Source organism: Lipophrys pholis (assembly GCF_963383615.2).
Source record: "Lipophrys pholis genome assembly, chromosome: 9".
NCBI lineage: Eukaryota > Metazoa > Chordata > Actinopteri > Blenniiformes > Blenniidae > Lipophrys > Lipophrys pholis.
Window position 1 is genome coordinate 16,629,906 of NC_137639.1, and position 21,804 is coordinate 16,651,709.

General features: G+C 40.5%; 3 protein-coding genes across 3 annotated transcripts; all 3 read left to right on the top strand.

Annotated features, from left to right (window-relative positions):
* Positions 1 to 2,543: 2,543 nt before the first annotated feature.
* LOC308114070 (uncharacterized protein) lies at positions 2,544 to 4,075 on the top strand. The gene is made up of 3 exons (XM_080470709.1): positions 2,544 to 2,995; positions 3,142 to 3,363; positions 3,512 to 4,075. Exons 1-3 carry the CDS (start codon positions 2,632 to 2,634, stop codon positions 3,958 to 3,960), a joined length of 1,035 nt encoding a protein of 344 aa, XP_080326835.1. The 5' UTR covers positions 2,544 to 2,631; the 3' UTR covers positions 3,961 to 4,075.
* Positions 4,076 to 8,227: 4,152 nt separating this feature from the next.
* On the top strand, positions 8,228 to 11,872 carry LOC308115104 (G1/S-specific cyclin-E2-like; the record flags this gene model as incomplete). Its single annotated transcript, XM_080472453.1, has 11 exons — positions 8,228 to 8,241; positions 8,329 to 8,410; positions 8,551 to 8,604; positions 9,087 to 9,229; positions 9,457 to 9,592; positions 9,727 to 9,873; positions 10,018 to 10,113; positions 10,221 to 10,355; positions 10,467 to 10,578; positions 10,687 to 10,844; positions 11,584 to 11,872. The coding sequence occupies 11 exons, from the start codon at positions 8,228 to 8,230 to the stop codon at positions 11,731 to 11,733; spliced, it is 1,227 nt and encodes a 408-aa protein (XP_080328579.1). The 3' UTR covers positions 11,734 to 11,872.
* Positions 11,873 to 13,480: 1,608 nt separating this feature from the next.
* Positions 13,481 to 17,530, top strand: LOC308115105 (G1/S-specific cyclin-E2-like; the record flags this gene model as incomplete). Its single annotated transcript, XM_080472454.1, has 7 exons — positions 13,481 to 13,693; positions 13,808 to 13,954; positions 16,215 to 16,310; positions 16,390 to 16,524; positions 16,603 to 16,714; positions 16,813 to 16,970; positions 17,381 to 17,530. 7 exons carry the CDS (start codon positions 13,481 to 13,483, stop codon positions 17,528 to 17,530), a joined length of 1,011 nt encoding a protein of 336 aa, XP_080328580.1.
* Positions 17,531 to 21,804: the final 4,274 nt, after the last annotated feature.

Consider the following 21,804-nt stretch of genomic DNA (forward strand, 5'->3'; position numbering starts at 1 on the left):
TTTTGAAACTATTTTAATAGAAAAATTCAGATTCTAGTCAATTTTACTCTTTACATCAGATGTCGTCGCCTATATAAACACATCATAATGGCTTTTATTAAGACGAACGGGACAAATCTGATTAGAAAACTACGTCTTGAAAATGCCACTATTGAAATACATGGAAATATTGTTTTTCCACCTATTTAAATGGTTAAAGCTGAACTTTAGAGATTGGAAATCATACAAGTGTGAGCAGTGTGAACACAAGAGATGAAATAGCCTGTTAAGATATAGAATTTTTTTACAGCGTGGTCCTTCAGTCAGCATAAATCTGACTCCGGTGTGTTTCTGGTCACATTGCTGGAGAAGTAGCATTGCGAAGAAAGTCCTAGCAATGATTTGTTAAGGCTTCTGTGTGGTTCGCTGTAAATAATGTCATTCGATAGTGGAGTATTTAAGCTTTTCTTCTATTTCTCGAATGTTTCTCTCTCTACTATCGAGCTTTGCAATCATGAACGATGTTATTTTGTGTTACTACGATGTGTTTTGAAAAAAAACTAAAAAAAAACAGACAGAAGGGATCGGAGGAGATGAAAGAGGCTCCTCCTATTGTCAGGAGCCTTAAAACCTTTTATCTGTCTGTGCGAGTTTGTGTTCTCAGCTCATCTCTCCATCATCAAACTAACAGGGATTTATAATGTTTTTGTTTAATGCCTTGAAATTTGTGGATCACGTGCCTTCCAGGTTGAAACGTTGTAATGACAATGTATCAATGAAGAACTTGAACTCTCTCTCTCTCTCTCTCTCTCTCTCTCTCTCTTTTTTTAAACTTTCCGAGTGGACGTTTTAAGTCAAAACACACAAACAGATATCAGAAACCAACTATGCATCACTCGGAGGAAGCTGTACGCTCTCGTCGCCGCCATCTGCCCAGCTTGTGTACAGCTTTTCTATTGACTCAACAAACCAGACAGAACGATGTAGCAAAGCCTCTTTTCTCCTGTTGTTTATTTAAAAACAAACAAAAAAAAGTATATAAGTGTGAAGAATATTTTGTGGCATTTTTATTTTTCACCAAGTGTTAGACATGTTTGGGGTTTTTTTTTTTTTTTTTGTGTAGTTTACTGGAATAATACAGCACCTTGCCAAAAAGAGAAAAAAAAAAAAAGGTGTAGGAATTTTAGGGTAACTTTTTATTTATCGACACAACCGGTCTCCTTTGTATTTTCTTTTTGGATGTATGACAGATCAATTCACACGGTTCTGATGTGACAAACAGACAAAGCTAATTAAAAATGTGGGGTCATCTGTTTTCGAACTGTAATAGTTAATACATGTGATCTCTTACTAGCATACAATAAATGTTTTCATACACAGATTTCTGTCTCTGTTGTTTTTGTTTTGTTTTTTGCTGTACACTTCAATTTAGCTCTTGTTCGAGCAACAAACTCAAGAAAGACATTTTCTATGGTCCTTTCCTTAACATCCGGATGCAGCTAGGTGCTGAATATGAATTATCCCAGTGAGGAAAAACATGATGATATAGTGTCTTTTGTTGTTGTTACAGGTAAACATTACTGCTATTTAATAATATCTTTATTTCTTAAAAACATTAATGCAATCATTTTTTTTCAATTCAGTTGTATTTATATAGCATCAATTAAAACTAAACCATCTCATTGCGATCAAGAAATACAGAGGAAACCCAACAATCCAGTTAAAAGGAAAAACTCTTTTACCAGCAGATCTTGACATAGAAATTATATAATTCTGGTTGCAATGGACAAAACAATATAGAGAAAATGAGCAAGTTCACATCAGACATAATCTGATGTCAATGTCAGCCACTTCCCTCTCTCCTTCAAAGGGCTTTTACCTTTCCAAGGTTGCCATTGTTAGTAAAACACTGTTCTCGATTATGTACCTGGTTAAATAAAGGTATGGTTTTATACTCAGGGGGGTCACTTAGTGTGTGACCTTAATTTCCACACTTCATAAGAATAGCCTGACTTCACTATGGAATTATTTTAGCAAGTTTACCACTGAACCACTGAAGTTCCCCTATAAATGCTAACCAGTGTAAAGATAAGAAGAAAACAGAGAAAGTCTTTTGCCAAGCAGTAATTAAAACAGTTCCATGTGTGAACGTTGAGATTACATTGTTAAAATCAAGAAAGAATATGATTTTAAACTGTGCTTTTAACATATCATCCACTTTATCCTAAACAGCTGCAGTCTAATAGTATCCAAGAAGAACATTTTGTTCTCAGAGGGGCTGCTTGTTGCGGGGTCTGAGGTTTTCTAAAAGTAGAAAGTGGAAACAGTGTCTACTCTTAATATCAGGTTTAGAATTTTCTCATTTAATAAAGCTTTTTGTTTGGACTTCCTGCAGGATCTTGAATTGTTGAACTGAAAGTTTGTGGTCTGTGCCTCTTGTTCCCCCATCAGCCTGCAGTGGCTTTTTTCCACTCGGCTCCACTCGCCTCCACTCGGCTCCACTCGACTCCACTCGGCTCCACTCGGCTTGGAGCCAGCTGGACGCTGATTGGCCAGGGCGTGACGTCGCTCCAGGAGTCAGGAGATCGAGGAGTTCTTAATGGTCTATCCCGCCATACTTAAAACTTAATAACATCAAGACCACGTCCGGATATGCCTGCACAGACTTCCACATCGTGGAGCAACTCCGAGGTGGAGACATTTCTGCGTCTGGTGGCGGATGAGAGGATCCAGCGTGAGCTGGAAGGAATGGTCCGCAACGAGAGAGTGTTCCGGGAGGTCGCCGAGCAGATGGCCGCCCACGGATACCAGCGGACATCGCAGCAGTGTCGACAAAAACTGAAGAAACTCAGATGCGACTACAGAGCCATAAAAGCCCACAAAGACCGGAGCGAGTTGAAGAGGAAAACCTGGAAGTGGTTCGGCCAACTCGACGGCATTTACCGTCAACGAATGACGAGCGGCGGGGGGGAGGTTGGCGTCGATTCGACCACGACTTTGGTGAAAATCGAGGCTGGTGAGTGTTTAAAATGTTGTGTATGTTGCTGATCCTATTGATGGTAAGTTCACATTGAACGAACAAAGATAATTTGCAAGTAACTTTGTGTTTTTTTTTTTTTTTTTTCATGTTGCAATTTCGTTCTGTGTGTATTATCGTTTAAGAACACATTTCCATACATGAGTCCGCCGCCTCCGACATCTTGGACCCTCCAAGCTCCCCTGCCTCAGCTTCAGCCACAGCTCCTGCTCCAGCACCACCTTCAATACCAGCTCCTGCTCCAACACCACCTTCAACACCAGCTCCTGCTCCAACACCACCTTCAACACCAGCTCCTAATCCAACACCACCTTCAACACCAGCAGCTGCTTCAACATCCATCACTGGTGAGAAAGTTCACAGCATCATTAACTTCGGTGAAAGTACAGATAAAGTGCCAAAAATGTCATCAAATAAGTATCACAACAAACCAATATATTTTTTAAATCTTAGTTTGGTTAACTACATCTTATTGCTGCCTTTTTGTCTATATAGGCAAGAGGAAAAGGGTCCCGACCAGACCAGACCTGCAAGGCATGGTTGCAGAGATGCAGGCTGAGGATGAGCGGGACAGGGCCCAGTGTAACCAGCACATTCGGTTGCTTCTGAGTGAGGCGCGTGAGGCAAGGGAGCAGGAAGCTGCCTTACGGAGGGAAGAGATGGCACAGAACGCTTCCTTCAACCATGCGTTCCTCGGTGTGCTGGGCAAGCTGGTGCAGGCGATGAGTGGCCCGACCAGGCAAAGCACGAATACTCAGATGCAGACTGAGGATGAGTGGAACCGGGACCCGTGTGACCAGCACATTTCGTTTAGTCTCCGGGAGGCCAGGGAGCAGGAAGCTGCCTTACAGAGGGAAGCGATGGCACAGAAGGCTTCCTTCGACCAAGCATTCCTCGGCGTGCTGGGCGAGCTGGGGCAGGCGATGAGTGGCCGGCATGTGTGACTCATTTTATGTTTTTCTTTGCTCTGGCCCTCTGTTCTGGCATACTTTGTAATTTGTACACTGTAAATACTTTGAACTGACTGTAATAAACATTTTTGTGATTGTTGACAAATGCATCATGATTTTCAATTTCACAAGACACTGATGAGAAAGGAGTCAACATATGCAACACATACTAGAAACAAGACAAAGAACAACTATAGATATTACACCGTGTAATAACTATTCTGTAACAAATCTCTATGACTTTCACACAGATTAAGGTATGCTGAGCACAACAAGTCCACACCATAGATGTTAGATGTAGGAGCTTGCAGCCATTCCTGTTTAGACGGTAGTCGTGCAGTGTCAGAATGGTTTCATGATCCCATTCTGCAGGGGATTTGTATAGTCGCCAGCAATGTAATTGCCAGTAGTCACTGGACCAATATTCCTGATGTGAGCTGGGAAGAGGTTTCCATGACTGGTTAACTCCCACAGTGTGGACATCCTCAGAACCTTTGCCTCATGCAAGCTCCATGGCAGTCCAGCAAACACATTCCAGAACAGCCCTATTCCATCAGCAACACCTTGAAGGATTATAGAGTGCAGCTTTTACCATGGAAAAGATCAGTGTGTGCTGTGGTGCTATGATATGTATGTGGAGCTCCCACCAGTTCTCAAAGTAGAGAAAAAGCCGCTTCGTCCTCCAGAGTTGCTTTGTTTTGCATAACAAATTTACTCACTGGAGTATCTGGCCGCCTTGCTATAACAACTCCGCCCACGCTGAGGTGGTGCTCTTTGTAATGGAAAACAACCAAAACTTCAGTTGAGCTGAGTAGGTGATAGTGGATAAGAGCCCTAAATGCCCCACGGAGTAATTAGCACTATTTAACTCCTGTATCAAGCAAGAATGAAAGAGTGATCTTGTTCTTCCCAAATGCTTCCAAGGTGAAGCTAAAGTACAAATAAAAAAAAAAAGATCAGGGACTCTGTAATGAAATACAACTACTGCACCGTGGTTTATGTTGTACTGCAATACAAGTAAAAATACCATTGTTAAAATATACCTAAATTAAAAGAGAGACGACTCTTATCAAAAACTGAATGACGTACTTTTGAATTGTAAATTTAAGGAACATCTACATTCAAAGCACATCCCTGAAACAAATAATGAAATACTGTATGTAACATTTACACCACATATTTTTGTTATGAAAAAGAGATTTATATGTTTGCATAATGCAGACGTTTTCTTTGTTGCAAGAGCAAAAATGCAGCTCAAAATGTCTATTTTTTTATTCACATTGTGAGTGAACTGTGTAGTATGATTTTGGAGCAAATTACTTGGCATGTGAGTAAAAAACAAGTACGACTAATATTGCCAACCTGAAATCCCACATGTTGTTGCAACAAATGGAGGATAGTATGCAAAAAAAGTAAAGAAGTGGTTGGAATGCTCAACTCATAGTAAGAAGGCTGGGGGTTCAAATCTTGGTCAGGCCTTCCAACCTTTCTGTCTGCAGTGTGCATGTTCTCCCAGGTTTTTCCTCTGTTTCTACCCACAGTCCATCATGGATGTGAGGCGAAATAACTTCTACAACTTGCCCATAGGTTTGTCTCCCTGTGTTTGCTCTGTAGACTGGTGACTTGTACAATATCCATATTAAATGTCTGTGTCTATTTGTTGGATTTCTCTTTGTAAAAAGCACCAAGACATTATTGTCTTGTATTCGGTGTTATATAAATAAAGTTGAATTGAATATGTACCACTTTGTCCTTCTTTGACTACAGTTAGCTGTAATTTGCTCCGTAGCTTAATAACACTGAACACTGAACAGTGAAGTGCAAATGTGGTTTGTTTCATTAGAACTTAGCTACACTGCGATGGTATTAAATATGGACGGGTTGAAGGTAGTATTATCTATTTCGTTTAACAATGAAGTAGTGTCGTATATTTATTTCAACACTTACAGTAGTTGTGTTGAGTTTTTCATCCGCGTGTTTTTTATGTCCCTTACGTCTTTTCTGTGATAGTTTGATGGTTAAAAGCTCCAATAAACCTCAATCCCTTCAGCATGTCATGTTTGACAGCAGCTCCACGTGTTGCTTCTGTTTACATTCCGCGGAGGGAGCACGAGGCTGCGGCTCGTCGCTTTCTTATTGGCTTGACGTCACAGCAGCCCCTCCCACAGGCGGGACCCGCGGGGAGAAGCAGCTCGGGTACCGCGCAAAATATCGAGAATAACTACGCGAAACGCGAAAATTGATCTCAACATCCTCCAGCGAGGGATACTTCAGGGTTAACCGAGTCGTAAAAGTTCAGCCGGAATGTACAGAAATCGGTATTTACACTATAAAACTATCCCGCGATTCGGTACCCGTTCAAAATGAATGTAGACACCGAGTAAACACGCGCGTTAACCCGTTAAAAAGCTCCCATGCGGTTAAAATAAGTGGCTTGTTTGCAGAAACATGTGAACGGACGCCCCTTGAACAGTTCCGTGTGGCGCGTTTGTAAATATCTCGGTTCATATTTGAACATTTAGCGCGTTTCTGCGAACCGGGAAGGCGCGTGCGCAGTGGCACGCGGCAGGCAGATGCGGATATAAGGATTGGCGCCGGCGCCACAGCTGATGTATTCATTCATTCTTCACTGAGGAGGTAAGACCATCGTCCTGCTTGCACCTATTTATCTTCATATTTTTAGATTTAATCATACACGTTTCACTCTGCAGCCTCTCCCGCGATGTGCAGGAGGCGTTTTGGCGTCATATTCGCGATTGTTCAGGCGAAGTTTTGAGAAGAAAAACGTGATTTAAAAGTGGACAAAGGGGGGACTACAGCCAAGTGTTACTTTTAACTCCCAAGGGGGGATAAGTTTCTACATTACACGTAATTCTACCTATGTAAGAACCAAGTTTGCATTTCATGCTGCATGTATGCTTCGTGATACTTTTATTAGTATTTACAGGAGTTTACATGAGAGACATTTATTCTGTGCGTTCAGCTTTAATACTCCCAACTCAAGTTTATTGCTTGTCTTTTGCTCTATTGCTTGTTTTTATTAAGTATACGAAGTGTTGAGCTGTCTGTGGCAGATGGGTGGACCACCAGGTTATGTTTAAGTCGGGGTTCGCTAGTTATTGTTGACCTAGTTCTCGTTACCGGGCTAAGTTTGCTAATTACAGTAGCTCCCATCCGCAGCCTAGCTTCGCGCTGGTCTCGGTTCTACTCGAGTTTATAACTCCTTTATGTGCTCTGATTGGGTTTTACTTCACATATATGTTTCTTTAGAGTGTATGGCCCCGGTATATAGTCGGTTTAAGTGTGGTTCTGTGATATTTGGCGGTCATTTGTGCTGGTTTAACTCGGGTCAGGTTAGTGGAGGCAGGGCTCAAATCCTCCCGCTTCTGCGGAAATTGGCGCGTCTTTGAGTTTCAGTCCTCGCTTAAAGTTCTTATTTTGGCGATTCTACTTAATAAAAGCACATTGCTGATGTTTGTAGACGTGTGGCAGTTTGCCAGGGATGAGAAAAAGTACATGTGAAGCGGCATTTTTCCGCTTTTTTGTCAGAAAACGAGGGAACAAACAGCCCCCCTCCTTTTTGGCTGCAGTTGCCTCACTTAGCTTGTTGAACCTGGCTGGCTGGGTTAGTCCTGTTCTAAATACATTTCCACATCTTAACGATTAGATATCAAGTCCTTCTGGACTTGTCTGCTGCTTCGGGTTTGTTAGAGTTACATTATTAGTTTATATTTCTTCTATGGGGCTTTTTGTGGGTGACCACAGGGCCTCTGTCTGCTATCCAAGGCTAACGACAACTTCACACACAAGTTCAGAGTTCACCAACTAGTTATTAAAGTCTTCTGACCCCCGGGAACTCTGGGGTCCATTTGGGCTGTTTGGAACACTGCATACATTGCTTCTGTGCGGAGATGTGTGTTACTGTGATCACGGAGAGTCTTTGAGAGAGGGATGAGCCATTGTTAGGGCCTCAACAATTTAATCCTCCGAGAAAGGAATTATGACCAAGCGCCTTTAACACAAGGCTTCATTTGTCAGCTAACTTAATGAAATGTCCTTATTACAGTCATGCATCAGTTGTAATGTACTTACTGTATAGGTGTAATAATAATCATGCTAAACAGGCTTTCCCAGTGAAGTGCAAATGTGGTTTGTTTCATTAGAACTTAGCTACACTGCGTGTTCAGATTCAACTGTGTCTAAATAACAAATGTTTTCTTTTTGGTTTGTTTGCAGAGGAGCCATAACTACAGTCACCATCATGTCCAGGCGCAGGTAAGCATGCATTGTAGTCAATAGACGCTTTTCAGGTTGTTTCTATTTTCACTGTTTGTTTAGAGATATTTTGCTTTGTGGTTTCAGTGGTCGGCTCACACTTCAAGCCAGAGATTCAAACGCTCCTGAACTGACCCCTCGGCTCCCGATAAAGAAAAGAAAGCTGCGGGTGTGTGTCCTCTCTTCTTCTTTTCATCTGGATTTGAAGATTCTTACATGTGCTTATATATTTTTTTCTTTGTTTGTTTTGTTTTTCCTTCTTCAAATGCCCGTTTAAGTATTGACTTGCATTTTGTTTTCTTTCCTCAGCTCTCCAAAAAGAAACTGCAACCTGCTGCCAAAAAACAAAGCTATGAAATACAGGTCAGTGTCTCTGCATGTCATTAACTCTTAAATGATCATGTGTGAGGCAGATAAGAGCTCAGTCCAGGATGTGTGTTACTAGTTTATTATCTATGTGCCCGGGCCGCCCTTTTGGAGGGTCCTGCCCTGTTTTACACTCAGTAGCCGCAGTATCAGTGTTCGTGGTTTGACCAATTCTGCTGAAAACCCTCAGAGAGCTTATATTTAAGTACAATAGTCTTATTTTATGTGCATTGCATGAAGTACCACATATTGCAGTACTTCCTTTTCAACAGTATGTGTCACTGTTTGGCTTTACGAGTGTAAGACATTAACGTGTGTGTAGTATTGTACACCATGTTGTAGACAGGACTGGTAGATAAGGAAAAGTGTTCAATGGGTTGTTTTATCACTTAAAATAAAGCAAAGTGAATCTGAAATCAGTATTTACTGCATCCAAAGCAGGATTTTAACTTTTTTTTTCTCTGTCATTTGTTTATCAGACGTGCTGGTTGGAAGATGCAGCCGCTCCATGCATTCTCATTGAAACTCCCCACAAAGAGCTGGAGCCTTCCGACCCTTCCGGTTTCAAACAGTACACATTCAAGAACCTCTTCGTCAAGCCGTCCCCCATACCGACCCTCAGGTGTGTGTGTGTGTGTGTGTGTGTTTTACACTTCAATAGAGTGCTGTGGGACATTCTCTTTCTTTCTTTTTTCTTTCTATTCATGAACGTGTGCAGCGGTCTGTTGACCGGCCTGCTTGACAGGAAATGTGGATTTACTCAAATAGAAGTTACAATGGGAAAAAAACAAAAGCATTAGAATTTAAACTGATGCCTTTTTATAAAATTGTGTTGTGTTTGTGTTGCAGCTGGGCTAACTCCGATGACCTGTGGATTAAAATGATTAACAAAGAGCTGAACTATGTTCATGACAAGAGTTACATGCAGAAACACCCCAAACTGCAGCCAAAGATGAGGTCGATCCTGCTGGACTGGCTCTTTGAGGTGAGTCCTTTCATCGAATTGAATCACTGGAATTATTCAGCAAGTTCGTCGCCTGTTGAGATCTAATAATCCCGAGTACCAATGGAGTAGAGAAACTATGTGTAATTGACCTGACTGAATGTCTCTGTGCTCAGGTCAGTGAGGTTTACAGCCTCCACAGACAGACGGCGTACCTCGCTCAGGACTACTTCGACCGCTACATGCTGACGCAGGAGAACATCAACAAGGAGTCGCTGCAGCTCCTCGGCATCACGGCGCTCTTCATTGCAGCCAAGATGGAGGTGAGTCTTCAATCTGCATGAGAGTGGAGTCACTTTTTTTTTTTTTTTTTTTTTTATATATACTTTTTTGTACCTGGTGGTTGTGTCTGGTGTTTCATGCAAATAAGTGTTCATGCAAATAATTCAGTCCTCCCACTTCTGCAGGAAATCTACCCCCCGAAGATCTACGAGTTTGAATACGTCACAGACGGAGCCTGCGACACTTACGATATCCAGCGAACAGAGCTTCAAATGCTGAAGGTACAATGCATATCTGATGTACATCTGTGGCTGTGGATGTTCGGCGCTTCCCTTTTTTTTCTTCCAATTTTATTTTACTGACGTGACATTTTGTTGTTTCCCCGCAGGCGCTGAATTGGAACCTGTGTCCAGAGACGCCGATCACCTGGTTGAATTTGTACGTTCAGATTGAAGCTCAGCAAAGCGGGGAGGACTTCTTGGAGCCACAGTTCTCTGAGGGAAAGTACATCCAGATCACACAGGTACCTGCAAGCATCCGTGTTTTGTCTAACCCAATTGCCTTTTGATCAAGAGATTCTGTATTATCAGTGATTTAGCAAATCTGTGATAATTTTGTTTTTGTTGTGTTGCAGCTGTTGGACGTGTGCATAATGGACGTTAATTCGTTGGACTACAACTACAGTATTCTCGCTGCAGCCGCCTTCTGTCACTTCTCCACGTTCGAGGTGCTTCATCGAGTTTCGGGTACGTTCATTTTCTGTGTTTTTGCATTTGGTATGCGTTGTGATTATTGTTTTTTTTAATTTGATGAGATTTGGGATGCAGCGTGTCACATTTTGGTCTTTTTCTCAGGTCTGACATGGGAAAACGTGTCAGACTGTTATCGGTGGATGAATCCCTTCATTGAGGCGGTAGAGTCTGAACCCAAGCCTCAACTCAAGAACTTCCCTAAAGTGCGATCTGACGACAGACACAATATCCAGACGCACGCCCTCTACCTCGACATGCTGGTGAGTACACTCGGTATTCGTAGGCATCTTGGGCCAACGAGTTCTGTATTCCTATGAGGAACCTAACCCCCTCCCCACACCCCACCCATGAAACTCAGGGTATTTATCTTCACTTGCACCGCCACCGTTAGTGAATGTAGCGTTAACTGGCGTAGTGTCAAGCTTTTCAGACAATTCAAGAATTTCCTCTGACTTACATGGTCGACATGGTGTATAAAGATACTCAGGATAATACACTATTTACACTGGGTTCAAAATGGGGGATTTCCCCTTGTTAGCATTTCAATGTTTTGCCTATTCGGAGGTTTTTCCAACAGAAACTGGTTTCTGTTGGAAATTTAGGAAACGGGTAATGTCTCCGCTTATTGGCTTACCGCTTACTGTGTAATCTTGATTACGTCAACCAGGAGGAACTTCAGCGACTTAATCAATTTCTCTTGAATACCCTCGCCCCGCATATTCGGCCGACCTCCTCCTTTCGAAAGAGTCATTTGTCCGTCCACGTGCGTGAAAAGATTGCACCATCTCATAAATGTTAATGCTAATCAAGGAGTCGCTCCAGCACAGTGTCGCCACCAGGCATTTCTTTTGAGACTGTTGGAGCACTGAGACAATGACAACATGTTTTGCATTTAAACAAATGAACAGGTTAGTCTTAGATAAACTGATTCCTCCCCAATGCTCGGCTCCCCGTTTTTTTTTTTAACCCCCGAATGACCTTTTCTGTTCCCTCCTGCAGGGGAAAGCTCAGGAACTTCAGAGCTCGACGTCAGACCTTCAAATGACGCCGGTGGACAAGGGGAAAGTCCTGACGCCGCCCAGCAGCACGGAGAAGCCGCTCAGCTTCTCCGTCGACGCAAACGGCCAAACCAAAGCAGCGGATGACTGAAGAGACGGAGCCCAGAGACACTGTAGCATTTCATCAACACTGCGTTCAGACTCCGGTCTGTCTTTGTCCTTTTGCTTTCATCAGCCTGAAGCTAATGATTAACAGGGAATTGCCACTGAGGCAGTTAACCAAACCTTTTAAAAACACACAAAAAAAACCGATTTGTGTTTCAGACGATTTACAAGTTTGGAGTAGGGGGGACTTTATTTTGATGTATCCACGGATGCCGAAAGACGGCAGAAAGTAAAATGTCATTGTTTTGCTAAACAGATTTGCTGGGAAACTTGGTAATTTCATACGTGTGAAGCTGTAACCTGTGATTTCACTGGTGCTAATCTTACAACTGAGGCTTTAAAGTTCTCAGACGGTGTTTCAGATTCTCAGGGGGGGAAAAATGCATCACGAGCCTCTTATGTTTTATTTGATAAATAGAAACAAATCTCTTTTGATTGAAGTTTCTTACGTTTAAATTAAATCTCCTCATTAAAAGAAATCTGCCTCGTCACCCGAGGAAACAAACATAATGATTTGATGAGCCGTAAAGTCACGTCTTTAAGTTTTTTTTTTGTTTCTTTTTTTTTTTTAATATATATAATATTGGTTGCAACCTGGTTGCACACTTGTTACATTCCTGTGAAACTTGACAATAGCGTAAATTTTACGCTTTTTTTTTTTTTTTTTTTCATTTCTTTTATAAAAGTGCTTGTATTTATTGATAGGCCTGTTTTTGAATTGCGTTCCATAAATGTTGTACATTAGCCTGTCTTTTCTTAGTGCCTTTTTTTTTTTTATTATTATTATTAAAGAAAAGATGAACTGTACATCTACCTAACTTAAGCTGGAGCGAGCCAAAATGTTGAGATCAGACGAGCCTAACTGTAAACCTCTGCAGTGAACAACCATGTACATTGTATGTAGATGCTGAAGAATGTGTTTCTGTAAATGGAGTAATTCAGATGTGTGTAACTTCTGCCTTATATTGAAATGTTTTAAATAAAGTAAAAGATGATTTGCATGTTTTGTTCTCTGCTTCGATTGGTTTTTTTTTTTGTGGGGGGGGTAATATTTTCATTGTAGTCATTGACTCAAGATCATTTGACATATTTATAAATAAAATAACGTCGTGGACGTTTTTAATGACAGAAAAGTACAATCCAAGGTTGTTTGCTGAATAATATTGTAACTGAAATGTATACAGAATTTGCTTGTTGGGTTCATTTGCATATAGCATTATAATGCAAAACACTGCTTCACAAATTGATGAGAGCCCTGGAAGGAAAACTAACTGCAATCATACACATCTGCACACATGAACATATCTACAATTTGAATTATTAAAACCCTTGATCAACATTTACTTTTAACATTTTATGAAAAAAAATGTATTGCCACAGTGTTAAAGTTTTATTTTTTTTAATGTATATATATTAAATTGAATTTGAGAGTGAGAATGCCGAATAAATTTTTTTTTTTGAAAACCTTTACTTGTAATTTAACACAATCCAGGCAATAGAAACTTTCTCAGTATTTGTTTGACTGATTAGTTTTGGTTTAGTTCCAGACTGACCCCCACCCACCCCCCAAGGTATCGATGTATTTTACACCTCAATGGGAGATGAGTACCTTTTCAGATAAACCGTGTCTCCTCCCACCAGGGTCCCGGGAAGGAGAACGAGGGACTTTGGGGTTATTTATGCGTCCTGGGTGTCGGTCTGGCGTCAGTCACATCGCTGCTGGACTTTGAGAGATGAGCACTTTTGGTATTGACTGCTGCCTCTGCATGTTCGGCCCGTTGAGGAGAAGGGGCCTGTGCTCCTACACCAGCTGGGCCTCCACCGACTGCCAGTGGATCCAGATGCGCAACAAGGAGCTGAAGTACATCCACGACAAGAGCTACATGCGGCAGGACCCGGACCACCTGCCCAGGAAGAGGGCTGTGATTCTGGACTGGATGTTCGAGGTGAGATCCCTCAGATTTATTTATTTATTTATTTATTTATTTATGTTTATTATTATTGTGAAGCGCACAGGATGAATGGAGACTAAGGACTTGGCACCGTGTTTATGTGTGCAGGTCGGCGCCTTCTACAACCTCCACAGGCAGACGGCATACCTGGCCCAGGACTACCTGGATCGGTACCTGATGGTCCAGGACCGGGTGGACAGTAGCAGCATGCAGCTGCTGGCCATCAGTGCGCTTTTTATAGCCGCCAAGAAGGAGGTTAGTCCCCGGGACCCAAAACAAACAGATACATAATTAAGACATTGCTGCCAATAATATTAACAGCAAATGTGGCAATTTTAGTGGGAGAAGCCTTTTTTAAGCTGATAAAGCCATACATAACTCTAATAAAGGAGTAGTTTTACCTATTGGCTACATTTCTATGGCTAAAAATCGAAAAAAAAAAAAAAAAAAAAAAAAAAAAAAAAAAAATATATATATATATATATATATATATATATATATATATATATATATATATATATCTTAGACTCCATAAGTCCTCTTATAGGTACTTTGAATTGGAGCGTGTTTCAACCCCAGTGCGCACATTAAAGAATTAATTATGTTGGCCTGCAGTTGTGAGATCGGTCTTTCTCGAGATTATTCGATCACAGTACAGACAAAAGAAAAAAACAACTTATCAGTATCAGTCTGCCAGCTTTGTTGGAAGTATGTTGCCACTGAGTCGATTTGTTGATCGGTATCAGCCTTTCCAAGCCCTTTGGACCTGGTCAACTGGACAAACACATCCTCAAGTAGCAAACCTCAACCTGAAGATTGTTTTATGTTTAGACTAATAGTATATTTATTAAGACTATATATTCAGTAAAAAAAGAAAACTACATTTGAGTTGTTGTGCTTGTGATTTTCAGGACACATAAGACCTTTTTCTTCCTCTTGTAGTCGCGTGCTATTGCTGTGTGAAGGCTCTGTTTTTTTGTTTGTTGTTTTTTCAGCAGAAGTGGAACAAAGCCAAGTGTTTGTACTTTATTTCTTTTATTTAGTCATTCTTTTTTGTTTACTTCCAAACGTTCTGACACAGATACATATATTTTCTACTCGCAATAAAAGTCTAAAGCAGGTGAAGGCACTGGAGCTGCAGAGGTTGATTAAAGTGTGATTATAATATACATAAATGATGATGGATGTTTTGAGTAATACAGGAGGTTTAAAAAGGGTTAGTCCAACCTCGTTGTTACATTTATAACCTGATATGTGAATTTGAAAATGATTTCAACAATGCTTAATTAAACCTTCCATAAATATGCAGTGTTGTGTATGCATGCTTCAAATATCATGTATGACAATAATTTCTACCTAAATTATGAATTTTGATTGAAAGAAGATTTTCATGAGCTTCTTTCATGAATAAACACAATCACAACTAATGCAGAAATAATTACTAAAACTATATTTAAAAAATGGGAGTAAAATATTAAGCATAATTAAAACATTTAATCAGAACAAAAATTTCTAGCAAAGATGTAGTTAAGAGTAAAACATGTTCAAGAATTCCTACATTTTTTTGAGATCTTGTTAATGCAAGACAGGATGCAGAACAGTCATACAAAATATAGGGGATATGGATTACACACACACACACACACACACACACACACACACACACACACACACACACACACACACACACACACACACACACACACACACACACACACACAAAATAATATAATACATTTTCTATGACAAAATTTTTGTATGATCAAATTCCTTTATCAGAGTTGCTGATATGTTAGAAAACGTGCTTCTAGAGAACTAATGAGGAAATCCCAAGCCTCCACATGACGCCTCGTGACTTGAAGAGACTAAAGAGGAATCAATAGTCTAGCAATTCAACCTGAAACTATGATCGCTCTGATCTGGTGTGACCCCTCAGGGCCCAATCATCATTAAATAGTAGGATAGTAGGTGTTTAGAAGTTGGACACTTCAGTATCTTTCCCAGATACTTGGCCACCTTATACCAAAAGTCAGAAACTGAAGGGCATTCCCAAAACACATGGAGACATGTCCCAACAGCATTCTGCTTCCATTAAGTGCAGTTTGGACCGTCGATAACCTTTAAATACCTGTATGGCGTGGCATAACATCTGCGCACAAATCTATGGTGTTTAAGTCGATGTGCTGGATTTTTGGATGAGATAAATATATTGGACCAATTTTTGTCCCAATCGAGTCCAAAATCCTGTCCCTCCAACAATTCCAGGACTCAGTCACCTCAAGGGGTGGAGCACAGGGTGATCTAGGCTAAACTCAAGTGCTTATTGGATGAGAGGGTGGAGGTCCAGGCCCAGGGGAATCTATGGACACAGATTGCTGATTTCAGTCGGCGGAAGAAGAACCAAGAAAACCCGGGGAGAGAATGTCTCTCTTTGACCTTTTGAAATGAAAGCAGACAGCAGATTTTCTCATGACTTGGTCCCTGCCCCCCCCCCCCCCCCCCCCCCCCCCATCAGGAAGTCTACCCTCCCAAAATCAATGCGTTCGCCTACGTCACAGACGGAGCCTGTGAAGTCTGGGAAATCGAGCGTACTGAGATTCAGCTGCTGAAGGTACATCTTCCAGCAACAAGTGGCTTGTCTTATCGTGTGTGTGTGTCCTGCGCTGCATGTTATCGATGTATTCCCGCAGGCGTTGAATTGGAATCTGTGTCCAGAGACGCCGATCTCCTGGCTGAACTTGTATGTTCAGATTGAAGCGGAGCAAAGTGGAGAAAACCTTCTGGATCCATACTTCTCTCAGGAAATATACCTTGAGATCACACAGGTACCGTCACGCAAAATATCCAAGACGCTTGATGCAGGGTGGACTGTAACTACACTATTTCTTGTATTTGTGCTGCAGCTGCTGGATTTGTGCATCCTGGACATCAACGCATTGGACTTCAGCTACAGCACACTGGCCTCTGCTGCCATCTGCCACTTTTCCTCCTATAATACTGTTCATAGAATCACCGGTATGTGTTTTCATTGATCTATCCCAGCCTCTGCACTCACCATGATTTGAATTCCGTGCCTCGAGGTGAGCCTGTGTTCCACCTCTTGTCTTTGTCAGGCATGTCCTGGGAAAGTATCGCCACCTGTTACTTGTGGATGAGCACCTTCATGGACGTGCTGCGCTACAGTCCCAAACCCAAACTGAAGAACTTCACCAAAGTCAAACCCCACAACAGTCATAACATCCAGACGCATGCGATTACACATGACATGCTGGTGAGTAAATAAACAAAACAAACCCTAAGATATTCTTTTATCTTGTCTTAAGTCGTGTTTTTGATCATTTTTATTACACATTTACAAACCTAGGAAGACAAAGTATAGAGTCTGTGGAAGAAAAGGAAAATATTAGGGAATACAAGACATCACATGTGCAACAATAATCAGAGAACCACAGAAGAGCAGTCCAATCTGCTTCGGGATACAACAGATTTTCTTTTTTTACTATCTATTTGCATTTTTCCACATTTTCAGGACTAACTTTAGTTGATTTTGTTGTTTTCTTCTAGTTTTTTTTTTTTTCCAATAGCCAAAGGTTATTCATTTCATTTGATTCAGACCAGTTGGAGCATTCTCTACTCTGCTGCATGTGATCACAAATCAATATATATTTTTTTCTTCTGCAGAGAAAAGCTCAGGAGAACAAGGGCTTCACAGCCAACCTGCAGATGTCGCCCCTCGGACTCGGGGGTCTCCTGACGCCGCCCAGCAGCACCGAGAAGTTCTTCCCCTACACGATTGAATTCGACTTGATGGTCACACTCACGGATGACTGAACAACGAGGGTCGACATTGTGTTGCTTTACTTTAACAGTGATTTCTGACATTACCCCCTGCTGGTCCTGTGAGTCAGGAACTGTTCGAGATGTTTTGGTTTGAGTGTGGAGATCCAGGTTTAAATGTTGGTTGAGGTTCATCAGGAATAAATAAATCAAAATAACCTGCCAAGTCTATTGTGCAAGTTAAGATAACTTGCTGTGGCATAGATATAGATGCAGTCAATCCAACCTGCTAAAACTTTTAAACATTTTGTTTAAGTGACTCCACTGCAGAGAAACCACGTGCTTTTTTTTTTTCCTTTTTTTTTTTTTTTTGCATTTTCATTGTTCAATCAAGTTTGTCATTTTTCACACGGTGCTAATTATTCTTAAAGGTTTTTTTTTTGTGTTCTAAATGATTGTCCAAATTCAATTGTGTCTCTGTTTTGTCACTTCAAACAAACAATCACAGGAGGTTCTGTGTGTTTTTGTTCATTCTGTTTAAATTGGGTTTATACATGAACGGTCTTGGAATAAAAATTATTCAAAATTGACATATTTGGATGTGTGTGTGTGTGTGTGTGTGTGTGTGTGTGTGTGTGTGTGTGTGTGTGTGTGTGTGTGTGTGTGTGTGTGTGTGAGAGAGAGAGAGAGAGAGAGAGAGAGAGAGAGAGAGAGAGAGAGAGAGAGAGAGAGAGATCCATGTGTGGGGTAAATGACGCCCCCCCCCAAATTATCCTAGTCCTGGGAAAGTGGCACACACACACACACGAACACACACTCAAACACACTCGAACACACTCGAACACACATACAAATCAGTAGCTCTTGCAACATATAGAAGCAAAGTCCCAAAAGACGAAATTGACTTGTTGATTTTTTTTTTTTAAACGGGTAAAAATCCGGAATAACACTCTGTGGTAAAACGACTGAAGTCCGTGTTTTTCAGGCAACCTTATTAAAATGTGTCTAGACACGGGCAATCACAGCATCTTTATGGAGCTTCTTGTTATGTAACACAATGCAGGGCACTCACAGCATGCTGCTTGTGTGGACACTTTCTCATTTATTGACCTCTGAACCCTAAAATTTCTTTTTTTCTTTTTGACATATTTATTTTGAAAGAAATATGAATTAAAAAAAAAAATACAGCAAAATAGCAATTCTCATTGAAATATTCTTCACTGTTGTGTTTTTGGGGGGAGGGGGGGGGGGGGGGGGGGACGACGACTTGCTCTTCACAATGGAAGAGGCGCATCAGCAGCTGCAGCAGAGCACGATAACCTCCTTTCATTGTTTGTAACAAAGCACAAGCACCATGTCGACTCAATGTTCGCTCTATATGTGTGTCAGAGAGGCCGGGGGGGGGGGGGGGGGGGGGGGAGGGGGGGGGGTGCAGGGAAGAAGACTCTGCGGAGGTCAGAGGTTATTTTCCTTGCAAACGATGAACCCAGCAGTTTACAGGCTTACAGTCTCAGACTTTAAGCCGGTAAACTGCTCCACTAAATAATTTTCACAAGATGATTACTGGTACAGTACACAGTGAACAGAACGTCTTTCATTCACACATAGTGATACAATCCTTTGACAATATATAAGCCCCGAAGAACACTGAAATACTCCAAAATTTAAGAATTTGAGTTATGTCAGAGAAAAAGTTTTGTTAAAAAAAATAGGGGATAATAAAATTATTAGTAGTGGCTATAGTATTAAAATAAAAAACAAATACGAATTGGAATCCTTATTTTTTCCTTTCTTGGTAACTTTTATTGTTTTTGGTGTAAATTTAGATAATGTATTACTAATACTATTGGGGCATAATGTCAATAAAATACTCTAATTTTATAAATATTACAGTGGCAGTATAACTACAAACAAATTTACCTCTCATGTCAATCATCTATCAGACATCTCTTTGTTATTATAGGTGTTCTGTTTTTTGTGTGGCGATATTTTTGTGTACGTTTTATATATAAGTACTTTTGGTGCGACATCGTCAAATAACCCAGCAAAATGGATAAATTAACAAATGTCTGACCCTGAAAAGCTGCAAGAGATATTCACAATACAATAGAAACACTTGTGTGTAGCCATGACCTTTTTCTCATTTTAACACCGATGTATGCCTTTGAATATTTAAATTTTTTTGATATATGAAAAGGATAATCCATCCAAAAAGGTATTTTAAATGTAAAACCAAACCCGCAGTAATAAGCGGTCACCATGCGTTTTGGTGCAAGGTTATCTTTTACCACACGATGGCAGTGTTGTGTCATTTCAGCTTTACACTCACTGTGCAGCTGAAAACTTACATTTGTGGAGTTATTTCCCAATGCAGACATGACTCATGTATGGGAAGTTTGTGTAGCTTTAATTGAACAATAGATCATCTGAAATCTAAAGTAAATGTGCCTATAAATACTGTCATATCATTCTAAAATAAGAGACTGCTGTCATACCATATGTTCCAGAGGAAGTCAGTTATAAAGTAAAATATACAGAGTTTATGGATATTGGTGGGAAATTCAGCCGTAGGTTTAATTCAGTTCAGTTCAGTTTTATGTATAAAGTGATAATTACAACATATCCATCTCATGGTCATTTAAGGAAAAAACCCAACAAGATAAAGAGAGAGAAAGCTAGTAACATGTAGTAACGCCTTTTAAATTAAAGATCTGAGACTCTGTTACATTAATGTGACTGATTCACTGATTCAGTCAACAAAGATGCAAAATCTGGAAAACAGTCTTAATTTAAACTGCAGTGAGAGGAGCTGCTGCAACGTTCATGTAAAACCAGCACGCCACTGCTCTTTCTAACAAAAATGATATCTAAGTAAATTAAACATTAAGTGCTTGTGTTTTCTGACATCACTACAACGCAAACACAGTTGCTTTACCTTATAAATCTCCATGTGTACGATTCACAGCTTCCTGATCAACAGGAAGCAAATAGAAACTTTAAAAAAAAAAAAATTCACAGAAGCCAAACTTGTGGGGAAAAAAAGCCTTTTTATTAAAAGTCATATACAAAAGGAATATTTCATGTCAAGTTGCTATAAAATGTCCGTATGTACAACATATTATACACATCAACACAGCTTGGTGCTGAATGAAACTTTAAATGATCAATCGATGCAATCAGACAACACGTTCACGCTTGTTAAACTGCTTTAAAAACACGGGATTCACCACAAACAGTGACAGATGTTGCACACAGCACAGGTCAAAAATCAGACAAACATCTGGAGCTTCACATGAGTTCATAAAAAGACACCTGTGTTATTTCATTTGGATGCATAGCTGTGAGTACAATTCTTTCACGGCTCACTGTTACTCAGGTACCAGAAGAGAAATTAAAAACTCCACCACCACCTGAAGGGAAAATATTGTATATTCTCACACTTTATTTATTTTTTAAAAACCCATAGCTTCAGCAACAATTTTTTTTTTTTTTTTTTTTAGAATTTAAAAATATTTCAGAATTTCATTTGTGCGCTGAGTTTCTGGGGAGAACAACTTCAAGTGCAAAAAATCTCAAAAATCTCAGGATTTTTCTCAGTTGTGTGGCCACTTTGTGGGCTGACGATTGAGTTACGCGGATATTACCTCCTTTTATCGAGTGAGAATTCAAAATAAAACTCTTCTTCTGTGATTGTACTTCTTTCTTGCTCGGACGGCCTCCGCCAGGCTCCTCCCACTCTCTCCATATAAAACTACATTCATCAGGCGGTATAATGTCAACATAACAAGGCTGCGAGGTAGGCTGGAAAACAACCGTCAGACACAACGCTGGTTCACGTCTGCAGCCACCGAAAGGAGAAGAAAAAAAATAAAAATAAAAAAATCTTCTGGTCTAATAATACACTGAAATATTTGGCTGCTTGACAAATGGCATAAAAAAAAAAAAAAAAAAGGACTTAACTTTACTTCTTGGTCTCTAACACACCGTATTAGACTGTTGCCAAGGCATACATAGTTACACCTGTTGTGTAACTACGAACAAACACCACCAAACAAATTCACCGTCTATGTCAATGTCTTCACCTGACAACAGTTTAGCCCAAATTAACACAAAAAGTTGATATAAGCGACCAACCGCTCAGGAAAAAACTAGGAAGGAACAGCTGGGAAGGTTCTACAGTGGAGTACAAAGATAACCTCTCACCAGAAAAAAAAACACCAACAAAGCAGATTTTGCAGAATGGAAACACTGCGGGGGGGAAAAATAAAGTTCATTTAGTGAATTCCAACAGCTTCTTTCTCTCAAAGTTTCATTTTCAATCAACCCAT